The following is a 12,071-nucleotide window of genomic DNA, read 5'->3' on the forward strand; positions in this document are numbered from 1 at the left end:
AAAGGTACAAGACATGTTGCCTGTCCAGTACAGCTAAAGGTACAAGACATGTTACCTGTCCAGTACAGCTAAAGGTACAAGACATGTTACCTGTCCAGTACAGCTAAAGGTACAAGACATGTTGCCTGTCCAGTACAGCTAAAGGTACAAGACATGTTACCTGTCCAGTACAGCTAAAGGTACAAGACATGTTGCCTGTCCAGAACAGTACAGCTAAAGGTACAAGACATGTTGCCTGTCCAGTACAGCTAAAGGTACAAGACATGTTGCCTGTCCAGTACAGCTAAAGGTAAAAGACATGTTGCCTGTCCAGAACAGTTAAAGGTACAAGACATGTTACCTGTCCAGTACAGTTAAAGGTACAAGACATGTTACCTGTCCAGTACAGCTAAAGGTACAAGACATGTTACCTGTCCAGTACAGCTAAAGGTACAAGACATGTTACCTGTCCAGTACAGTACAGCTAAAGGTATAAAGACATGTTGCCTGTCCAGAACAGTACAGCTAAAGGTACAAGACATGTTGCCTGTCCAGTACAGCTAAAGGTACAAGACATGTTGCCTGTCCAGTACAGCTAAAGGTACAAGACATGTTACCTGTCCAGTACAGTTAAAGGTACAAGACATGTTGCCTGTCCAGAACAGCTAAAGGTACAAGACATGTTGCCTGTCCAGTACAGCTAAAGGTACAAGACATGTTACCTGTCCAGTACAGTACAGCTAAAGGTATAAAGACATGTTACCTGTCCAGTACAGCTAAAGGTACAAGACATGTTACCTGTCCAGAACAGCTAAAGGTACAAGACATGTTGCCTGTCCAGTACAGCTAAAGGTACAAGACATGTTACCTGTCCAGAACAGCTAAAGGTACAAGACATGTTACCTGTCCAGTACAGCTAAAGGTACAAGACATGTTGCCTGTCCAGTACAGCTAAAGGTACAAGACATGTTGCCTGTCCAGTACAGCTAAAGGTACAAGACATGTTACCTGTCCAGTACAGCTAAAGGTACAAGACATGTTGCCTGTCCAGTACAGCTAAAGGTACAAGACATGTTACCTGTCCAGTACAGCTAAAGGTACAAGACATGTTACCTGTCCAGTACAGCTAAAGGTACAAGACATGTTGCCTGTCCAGTACAGCTAAAGGTACAAGACATGTTACCTGTCCAGTACAGCTAAAGGTACAAGACATGTTGCCTGTCCAGAACAGTACAGCTAAAGGTACAAGACATGTTGCCTGTCCAGTACAGCTAAAGGTACAAGACATGTTGCCTGTCCAGTACAGCTAAAGGTAAAGACATGTTGCCTGTCCAGAACAGTTAAAGGTACAAGACATGTTACCTGTCCAGTACAGTTAAAGGTACAAGACATGTTACCTGTCCAGTACAGCTAAAGGTACAAGACATGTTACCTGTCCAGTACAGCTAAAGGTACAAGACATGTTACCTGTCCAGTACAGTACAGCTAAAGGTATAAAGACATGTTGCCTGTCCAGAACAGTACAGCTAAAGGTACAAGACATGTTGCCTGTCCAGTACAGCTAAAGGTACAAGACATGTTGCCTGTCCAGTACAGCTAAAGGTACAAGACATGTTACCTGTCCAGTACAGTTAAAGGTACAAGACATGTTGCCTGTCCAGAACAGCTAAAGGTACAAGACATGTTGCCTGTCCAGTACAGCTAAAGGTACAAGACATGTTACCTGTCCAGTACAGTACAGCTAAAGGTATAAAGACATGTTACCTGTCCAGTACAGCTAAAGGTACAAGACATGTTACCTGTCCAGAACAGCTAAAGGTACAAGACATGTTGCCTGTCCAGTACAGCTAAAGGTACAAGACATGTTGCCTGTCCAGTACAGCTAAAGGTACAAGACATGTTACCTGTCCAGTACAGCTAAAGGTACAAGACATGTTACCTGTCCAGTACAGCTAAAGGTACAAGACATGTTACCTGTCCAGTACAGCTAAAGGTACAAGACATGTTGCCTGTCCAGTACAGCTAAAGGTACAAGACATGTTGCCTGTCCAGTACAGCTAAAGGTACAAGACATGTTGCCTGTCCAGTAAAGCTAAAGGTACAAGACATGTTACCTGTCCAGAACAGCTAAAGGTACAAGACATGTTGCCTGTCCAGTACAGCTATAGGTACAAGACATGTTACCTGTCCAGAACAGTTAAAGGTACAAGACATGTTACCTGTCCAGTACAGCTAAAGGTACAAGACATGTTGCCTGTCCAGTACAGCTAAAGGTACAAGACATGTTGCCTGTCCAGTACAGTTAAAGGTACAAGACATGTTACCTGTCCAGTACAGAACAGCTAAAGGTACAAGACATGTTGCCTGTCCAGAACAGTTAAAGGTACAAGACATGTTACCTGTCCAGTACAGCTAAAGGTACAAGACATGTTGCCTGTCCAGTACAGCTAAAGGTACAAGACATGTTGCCTGTCCAGTACAGCTAAAGGTACAAGACATGTTGCCTGTCCAGTACAGTTAAAGGTACAAGACATGTTGCCTGTCCAGTACAGCTAAAGGTACAAGACATGTTACCTGTCCAGTACAGCTAAAGGTACAAGACATGTTGCCTGTCCAGTACAGTTAAAGGTACAAGACATGTTACCTGTCCAGTACAGAACAGCTAAAGGTACAAGACATGTTGCCTGTCCAGCACAGTTAAAGGTACAAGACATGTTGCCTGTCCAGAACAGTTAAAGGTACAAGACATGTTACCTGTCCAGTACAGCTAAAGGTACAAGACATGTTGCCTGTCCAGTACAGCTAAAGGTACAAGACATGTTACCTGTCCAGTACAGCTAAAGGTACAAGACATGTTGCCTGTCCAGTACAGCTAAAGGTACAAGACATGTTGCCTGTCCAGTACAGCTAAAGGTACAAGACATGTTACCTGTCCAGTACAGCTAAAGGTACAAGACATGTTGCCTGTCCAGTACAGCTAAAGGTACAATACATGTTACCTGTCCAGAACAGCTAAAGGTACAAGACATGTTACCTGTCCAGTACAGCTAAAGGTACAAGACATGTTGCCTGTCCAGTACAGCTAAAGGTACAAGACATGTTGCCTGTCCAGTACAGCTAAAGGTACAAGACATGTTGCCTGTCCAGAACAGTACAGTTAAAGGTACAAGACATGTTGCCTGTCCAGAACAGTACAGTTAAAGGTACAAGACATGTTACCTGTCCAGAACAGCTAAAGGTACAAGACATGTTGCCTGTCCAGTACAGTTAAAGGTACAATACATGTTGCCTGTCCAGAACAGTTAAAGGTACAAGACATGTTGCCTGTCCAGTACAGCTAAAGGTACAAGACATGTTACCTGTCCAGTACAGCTAAAGGTACAAGACATGTTACCTGTCCAGTACAGCTAAAGGTACAAGACATGTTACCTGTCCAGAACAGCTAAAGGTACAAGACATGTTACCTGTCCAGTACAGCTAAAGGTACAAGACATGTTGCCTGTCCAGTACAGCTAAAGGTACAAGACATGTTGCCTGTCCAGAACAGTACAGTTAAAGGTACAAGACATGTTGCCTGTCCAGTACAGCTAAAGGTACAAGACATGTTGCCTGTCCAGTACAGCTAAAGGTACAAGACATGTTGCCTGTCCAGAACAGTACAGTTAAAGGTACAAGACATGTTGCCTGTCCAGTACAGCTAAAGGTACAAGACATGTTGCCTGTCCAGTACAGTTAAAGGTACAAGTACCTTTAGCTTTAGAGGTTGGCCCGAACTAGTACTACTAATATATTCCTGTTAACTCTATAACATCTAGTACTACTAATATATTCCTGTTAACTCTATAACATCTAGTACTACTAATATATTCCTGTTAACTCTATAACATCTAGTACTACTAATATATTCCTGTTAACTCTATAACATCTAGTACTACTAATATATTCCTGTTAACTCTATAACATCTAGTACTACTAATATATTCCTATTAACTCTATAACATCTAGTACTACTGACATATTCCTGTGTGAAGTCTATGAGGTTCTGCAAGTCGATGTCGTCGCGGTAGGCCTTGACGTTGTTGTTGATGAAGAAGTTGAGCTGGTCTTTGATCCAGTCTTTAAACACAAAGGCCAGGATGCCTGCTGTCAGCTCTAAGAAGAAGATCAGACCCAGGAACACTGAGAACTAGAACACAGAGAGAGAACATTAGAACATTAGAACATGATGCCTGCTGTCAGCTCCAAGAAGAAGATCAGACCCAGGAACACTGAGAACTAGAACACAGAGAGAGAACATTAGAACATGATGCCTGCTGTCAGCTCCAAGAAGAAGATCAGACCCAGGAACACTGAGAACTAGAACACAGAGAGAGAACATTAGAACATTAGAACATGATGCCTGCTGTCAGCTCCAAGAAGATGATCAGACCCAGGAACACTGAGAACTAGAACACAGAGAGAGAACATGTGAGAAAATAGGATACACATATATTTCTTTTCTTTCTTTCTTTTCTTTTGTCATTTAGCAGACGCTCTTATCCAGAGCGACTTACAGGAGCAATTAGGGTTAAGTGCCTTGCTCAAGGGCACACCGACAGATTTTTCACCTAGTTGGCTCGGGGATTAGAACCAGCGACCTTTCGGTTACTGGCATAACGCTCTTAACCACTAAACTACCTGCCCCCTCTACAGTGCTGTTCTGGAGATGTCTGCAAACTAAAACAGCATCTCTATAATACTGTACTGTCCCGGAAATAGGTCCATTTGTAGCCTGACTGACTGGCTCAGAGCAGCGTTGAGATGCCTAAGGCCTCTTATGTTTCATTATATCTTCCAACACTGAGGAAACAGCAGGTTATATTAAATACATCGAGGGTCATAAAGTCTCTCTCAGACCAAAAAGCCACATCAGCTCTGGAGCACTGTAGACCCAGCCTGGAGCTATCTCTTCTGTCTCTCCTGTTCTGTAGGCTGGCCAGCCAGGAGCTATCTCTCCTGTCTCTCCTGTTCTGTAGGCTGGCCAGCCAGGAGCTATCTCTTCTGTCTCTCCTGTTCTGTAGGTTGGCCAGCCAGGAGCTAATGGACAGAGTAGTGGTGGTAATAGCCACTGAGAGTGACAGCTGGCTATGAGGCCCAGTTCGTCACTGTCACTCAGACGCCACTGTCAAAGTTGAACCTGACATGATGTCATCGTTTTTCCCCCCAAGATATTTAGTGAGAACATGCTTAGGTTTGTGTACTTAGTAATGGATGTTTCAGGCTTTTATAAACCAGTGGTTACTTATTTCCCGCATAAATCAATACAAATCCCACATGTTCATTTATGGTAAGTAGCCAATTGCTATGAATGACCTCAACTTTCAGATCAAACGAAGCTAGAGTTATTTTTGTGAATCAATCTAACATGTACCTTCCACCGATCTACCTACCTACCTACCTACCTACCTACCTACCTACCTACAGTGGGGCAAAAAAGTATTTAGTCAGCCACCAATTGTGCAAGTTCTCCCACTTAAAAAGATGAGAGAGGCCTGTAATTTTCATCATAGGTACACGTCAACTATGACAGACAAATTGAGGAAAAAAAATCCAGAAAATCACATTGTAGGATTTTTATGAATTTATTTGCAAATTATGGTGGAAAATAAGTATTTGGTCACCTACAAACAAGCAAGATTTCTGGCTCTCACAGACCTGTAACTTATTATTTAAGAGGCTCCTTTGTCCTCCACTCGTTACCTGTATTAATGGCACCTGTTTGAACTTGTTATCAGTATAAAAGACACCTGTCCACAACCTCAAACAGTCACACTCCAAACTCCACTATGGCCAAGACCAAAGAGCTGTCAAAGGACACCAGAAACAAAATTGTAGACCTGCACCAGGCTGGGAAGACTGAATATGCAATAGGTAAGCAGCTTGGTTTGAAGAAATCAACTGTGGGAGCAATTATTAGGAAATGGAAGACATACAAGACCACTGATAATCTCCCTCGATCTGGGGCTCCACGCAAGATCTCACCCCGTGGGGTCAAAATGATCACAAGAACGGTGAGCAAAAATCCCAGAACCACACGGGGGGACCTAGTGAATGACCTGCAGAGAGCTGGGACCAAAGTAACAAAGCCTACCATCAGTAACACACTACGCCGCCAGGGACTCAAATCCTGCAGTGCAAGACGTGTCCGCCTGCTTAAGCCAGTAAATGTCCAGGCCTGTCTGAAGTTTGCTAGAGTGCATTTGGATGATCCAGAAGAGGATTGGGAGAATGTCATATGGTCAGATGAAACCAAAATATAACTTTTTGGTAAAAACTCAACCTCGTCGTGTTTGGAGGACAAAGAATGCTGAGTTGCATCCAAAGAACACCATACCTACTGTGAAGCATGGGGGTGGAAACATCATGCTTTGGGGCTGTTTTTCTGCAAAGGGACCAGGACGACTGATCCGTGTAAAGGAAAGAATGAATGGGGCCATGTATCGTGAGATTTTGAGTGAAAACCTCCTTCCATCAGCAAGGGCATTGAAGATGAAACGTGGCTGGGTCTTTCAGCATGACAATGATCCCAAACACACCGCCCGGGCAATGAAGGAGTGGCTTCGTAAGAAGCATTTCAAGGTCCTGGAGTGGCCTAGCCAGTCTCCTGATCTCAACCCCATAGAAAATCTTTGGAGGAGTTGAAAGTCTGTGTTGCCCAGCGACAGCCCCAAAACATCACTGCTCTAGAGGAGATCTGCATGGAGGAATGGGCCAAAATACCAGCAACAGTGTGTGAAGACCTTGTGAAGACTTACAGAAAACATTTGACCTGTGTCATTGCCAACAAAGGGTATATAACAAAGTATTGAGAAACTTTTGTTATTGACCAAATACTTATTTTCCACCATAATTTGCAAATAAATTCATTAAAAATCCTACAATGTGATTTTCTGGATTTTTTTTTCTCATTTTGTCTGTCATAGTTGACGTGTACCTATGATGAAAATTACAGGCCTCTCTCATCTTTTTAAGTGGGAGAACTTGCACAATTGGTGGCTGACTAAATACTTTTTTTCCCCACTGTACCTACCTACCTACCTACCTACCTGCCTGCCTGCCGACCGACCTACCTCCCTACCTACCTACCTACCTGCCTGCCGACCGACCTACCTACCTACCTGCCTGCCTGCCTGCCGACCGACCGACCGACCTACCTACCTCCCTACCTACCTACGTGCCTGTCGACCTACCTACCTACCTACAGTACCATATTTTGTTGTGCTACAGACTGAATTTAAAATGGATTACATTTACATTTTTTTGTCACTGGCCATGTAATAGAAACCCTACATGAGCACATTACTATTTGTAGCAGCAGTTTAGACCCCAAACACAAACTTACGTTCACCACACACTACCTTCTCAGACTGTTAGCTAATGTTAGCTAACGTTTGCGGCTAACACAAAACAAATATTAACATATTGTATCAATGGATCAATTGAAGAGTTTTTGTGTTTTTTCATCAGACATTATTGCTTATTGGTACCTTATGTGTGTGTAAGATATTATTGTTCTCAAATGTTTAATTCATAGATTTTATTCATAGATTTTAGATGTGTATGAAAATGTGTTTTTGTGCAAAACGCCATAGCCTATATCCATTGTTTAGCTGGAATGGAATGTTCATATCGTGTATATTTGATTGCAAGTGTCTCACCTAGTGCCTTCAGAAAGTGTTCACACCCCTTGACGTTTTCCACATTATGCTGTGTTACAGCCTGAATTTAAAATTGATAAAATTGAGATTTGTTGTCACTGGCCTACACACAATAACCCATAATGTCAAAGTGGAATTATGTTTAAATTTTTTTAACAAATGTATTAAAAGGGAAACGCTGGAATGTCTTGAGTCAATAAGTATTCAACCCCTTTGTTATGGCAAGCCTAAATGAATTCAGAAGTAAAAATGTGCTTAACAAGTCACATAATAAATTACATGAACTCACTCTGTGTAAATAATAGTGCTTAACATGATTTTTGAATGACTACCTCATCTCTGTACCCCACACATACAATTATCTGTAAGGTCCCTCAGTCGAGCAGTGAATTTCAACCACAAAGACCAGGGAAGTTTTCCAATGCCTCGCGAAGAAGGGAACCTATTGGTAAGATGGGTAAAAAAAAAAAAAAAAAATAAATAAAATCACACATTGAATATCCCAGTCACCACAAAAATACAGGCGTCCTTCCTAACTCAGTTGCCGGAGAGGAAGGAAACCACACAGGGATTTCACCATGAGGCCAATGGTGACTAAAACAGTTATAGAGTTGAATGGTTGTGATATGAGAAAACTAAGGATGGATCAACAACATCGTAGTTACTCCACCATAAAAACCTAATTGACAGAGTGAAAAGAAGGAAGCCTGTAAAGAATAAAAATATTCCAAAACATGCATCCTGTTTGCAACAAGGCACTAAAGTAATACTGCAAAAACTGTGGCAAAGCAATTAACCTTTTGTCCTGAAATTAAAGTGTTATGTTTGGGGCAAATCCAATACAACACATTACAGAGTACCACTCTCCATATTTTCAAGCATAGTGGTGGCTGCATCAGGTTATGGGTATGCTTGTAATTGTGAAGGACTGGGGAGTTTTCAGGATAAAAAAATAGATGGAACGGAGCTAAGCACAGGCAAAAATCCTAGAGGAAAACCTGGTTTAGTATGCTTTCCACCAGAGACTTGGAGATGAATTCACCTTTCAACAGGACAATAACCTAAAACACAAGGCCAAATCAAGACTGGAGTTGCTTACCAAGAAGACCGTGAATGTTCCTGAAAGGCCGAGTTACAGTTTTGACTTAAATCTACTTGAAAATCTATGGCAAGACCTGAAAATGTTTTCTAGCAACGATCAACAACTCATTTGACAGAGCTTGAAGAATTTTGAAAAGAATAAATGGACAAATGTTGCACAATCCAGGTGTGGAAAACTCTTAGAGACTCGCCTCACAGCTGTAATCGCTGCCAAAGGTGCTTCTACAAAGTATTGACTCAGGTGTGTGAATAGTTATGTAAATGAGATAATTCTGCATAAAACAAATTATAAGGGCTCTAAAATAAAAATAAAACCTGTTTTCACTTTGTCATTATGGGGGTATTGTGTGTAGATGGGTGAGCATTTTAATTTATTTAATCTATTTTGAATTCAGTCTGTGACGCAACAAAATGTGGAATAAGTCAAGGGGTATGAATACTTTCTGAAGGCACTGTAGGTACCTCCCTCCTCTGCATCAAACCAAATCAAATGTTATTTGTCACATGCGCCGTGAAATGCTTACTTACAAGCCCTTAACCAACAATGCAGTTTTAAGAAAATACAGTTAAGAAAATATTTACTACAAATAAAAATTACCAAATATTACAAACAATTAAAAAAGAAACAAATCATAAAATATTTTTTAAAGAAAAGAAAAACATCAAAAAACATACAAATAGAAAAAACGAACGAAAAAATACTTTAGGCTATATACAGAGGGTACTGGTACCGAGTCAATGTGCAGGGGTACAGGTTAGTCGAGGTAATTTGTACACGTAGGTAGGGGTAAAGTGACTATGCGACCAGGGTGTGAACCGAGGTGTGAGTAGTGAACTGCACACCCAAAGGTGTGGATAGCAGAGCTAAAGGTAGAAATGAGATGAACCACAAGGTTCAACATGTTATCGTCCAAGGCCACAGCCTTACCATCCACAGAGAGCCTTACCATCCACAGAGAGCCTTACCATCCACAGAGAGCCTTACCATCCACAGAGAGCCTTACCATCCACAGAGAGCCTTACCATCCACAGAGAGCCTTACCATCCACAGAGAGCCTTACCATCCACAGAGAGCCTTACCATCCACAGAGAGCCTTACCATCCACAGAGAGCCTTACCATCCACAGAGAGCCTTACCATCCACAGAGAGCCTTACCATCCACAGAGAGCCTTACCATCCACAGAGAGATTCAACTAAGTAGGCCTATATACGAAAGAAATAGTTGAACTCTAAGGATGAATAAAACATATTCCATTAAAAGTAGCAACTTAATTCAAACTCACAAATTTGAGCAGCAAGGTGTTTTCCCGTAGCGCTCCGATGCAGCCAGCGAATCCCAGGATGAACATGACTCCTCCCACTACGATGAACAGCCACACAGGGTCGAAGCCTCCCAGGTCTGTTATGGAGGCCATGTTGGACAGCACGCCCTGGAGGACCAACAGTGTTATTACAGCTATATAGACAAAAAGACCACTGAAAGCGGAAGACCAAAAAGTAGTAATAAGTAAGCAATGTAGGTGAAATGTATGTAATAAAGCAGTGTGGCGCAACCTCTTCTTTGGCATTAAATAAAACCCCAATACAACAACACACCTGGCTGTGAGAGAGACTCTAGTCATTCCACTGCCTTCCCTTCCAGGACAATAAACACTGACAGACAGACGAACAGGCAGCCCTCCCCATCCCCTGCTTCCCCTAACACACTACTTCCCCTAACACCCTGCTAGGGCTGGGCAATATATCAAATTCATTCGATTAATTCAAATGTATGCTTTAGCATGATCTTCCAAATGCCTGTATCGCAAAGAATCAAGGTTTTAATTTTATTCATATTTTACTGTAATAAGAGGATAACTTAACCTTTGTAAATATACCCTTTTTATGTCTCAACTCCCCAAAATGTAGAAAACAGCAGAGCCGACTAAGACGGGAGTATCAATGAGAATTCATGCTCAGTTTCACTGCGGGTACCGCGTACCCCTAGAAGCATTTTAGTCCGACTGTTAACGTGCTAGCTGTCTAGTCTGTGTTTTATAAAACGTGTTAATGAGCATAAAAATATGCATTTGTATAAGGAAAATCGGCAACTCGTTCTCATCGTGAGAAATAAGCATCTTCTTATCCAGGTAGGCCACTTGATTTCACAACATCTTAAACTAAGTGAACAGGCGATGTTGTTCAAACAGTTGGGAGGCAGACAGTAGGGTGTATTTATAACAGTTCAACTGTTCTACCTTGTTAGCGAGCAAATCTAGATCCAAGTTGGCTAAACTTGAAATGTAAAGATTATCTGGATGCTCACTAGCAGGTGGCCTTGTGCTTGAGAGATTGTTTGAGACCTGTTAATTTTCTATAATCGCCTGATACCAGAATTGGATCATTATTAGTTGATGTGCATTGTGCATGGCTCTGGTTACATTTGTAACAAAAATGGCATTTTCATAGGCAGACTTGAAAGCAGTGATTATCAGTGATAATTGCAAAAAAGCAGGTAAAACTATTTTTTATAAAATAATTAAATTATTGGTGGGTCTTATGGTTGAAAGCTTATATATAGCCTAGGTATAATTTTACAAAGCCCTGAATTCAGTAGATTATTGCTGACTGTTTGAAATGCAATGTATTTACCATTAATGGTGCAAAAAAAGCTTATTTAGAAGAAAATATAAAATATATATTTATAGAGAGGGACAGAGAGAGAGAGATGGAGAGAAAGAGGTAGAGAGACTGAAAGAGAAGCAGACAGAGAGAGAGAGATTAGAGAGAGTGAAGTTAGAGACAGACAGAACGAGGTTAGAGAGAGACAGAGACAGAGGTTAGAGACAGACAGAACGAGGTTAGAGAGAGACAGAGAGAGAGAGAGAGAGAGAGACATAGGTTAGAGAGAGAGAGAGACAGAGAGAGAGAGAGACAGAGGTTAGAGAGAGAGAGAGACAGAGAGACAGAGAGAGAGAGAGACAGAGGTTAGAGAGAGAGAGAGAGAGAGAGAGAGAGAGAGAGAGAGAAAAGAGAGAGAGAGAGAGAGAGAGAGAGAGGTTAGAGAGAGAGAGAGAAACCGAGAATCCACAACGTTATTACCCAGACTGACATTAAGATATGTAATCTAATCTATGTTATCAGCCGTCTATGTTAGACAGACGCTGTCCTAGATACAAAGACATCAATAATATGTCTGATGGTTATAGCTGCCTCTCAAATTAATGTATAATGTAAAGCATATGGTTTCTCACCGTGGCAGTGTTGGTGGTCTTGGTTGTTGTGCACACAATGACAATTCCCCATTAATACGG

At 41.7% G+C, this 12,071-nt stretch overlaps 1 protein-coding gene across 1 annotated transcript in view; it reads right to left on the reverse strand.

Annotated features, from left to right (window-relative positions):
• LOC121538422 (tetraspanin-17-like) overlaps window positions 1–12,071 on the reverse strand; it is a 54,906-nt gene that overhangs the window by 11,431 nt on the left and 31,404 nt on the right. Inside the window, exons 3-4 of the mRNA XM_045212272.1 lie at window positions 10,062–10,208; window positions 3,995–4,165 (exon numbers count right to left, since the gene is read on the reverse strand). Of these exons, the coding sequence (XP_045068207.1) occupies window positions 3,995–4,165; window positions 10,062–10,208 (318 nt within the window). The remainder of the gene's footprint in view (window positions 1–3,994; window positions 4,166–10,061; window positions 10,209–12,071) is intronic.

This window comes from Coregonus clupeaformis, unplaced genomic scaffold (genome assembly GCF_020615455.1).
Source record: "Coregonus clupeaformis isolate EN_2021a unplaced genomic scaffold, ASM2061545v1 scaf0004, whole genome shotgun sequence".
Taxonomy (NCBI): Eukaryota; Metazoa; Chordata; class Actinopteri; order Salmoniformes; family Salmonidae; genus Coregonus; species Coregonus clupeaformis.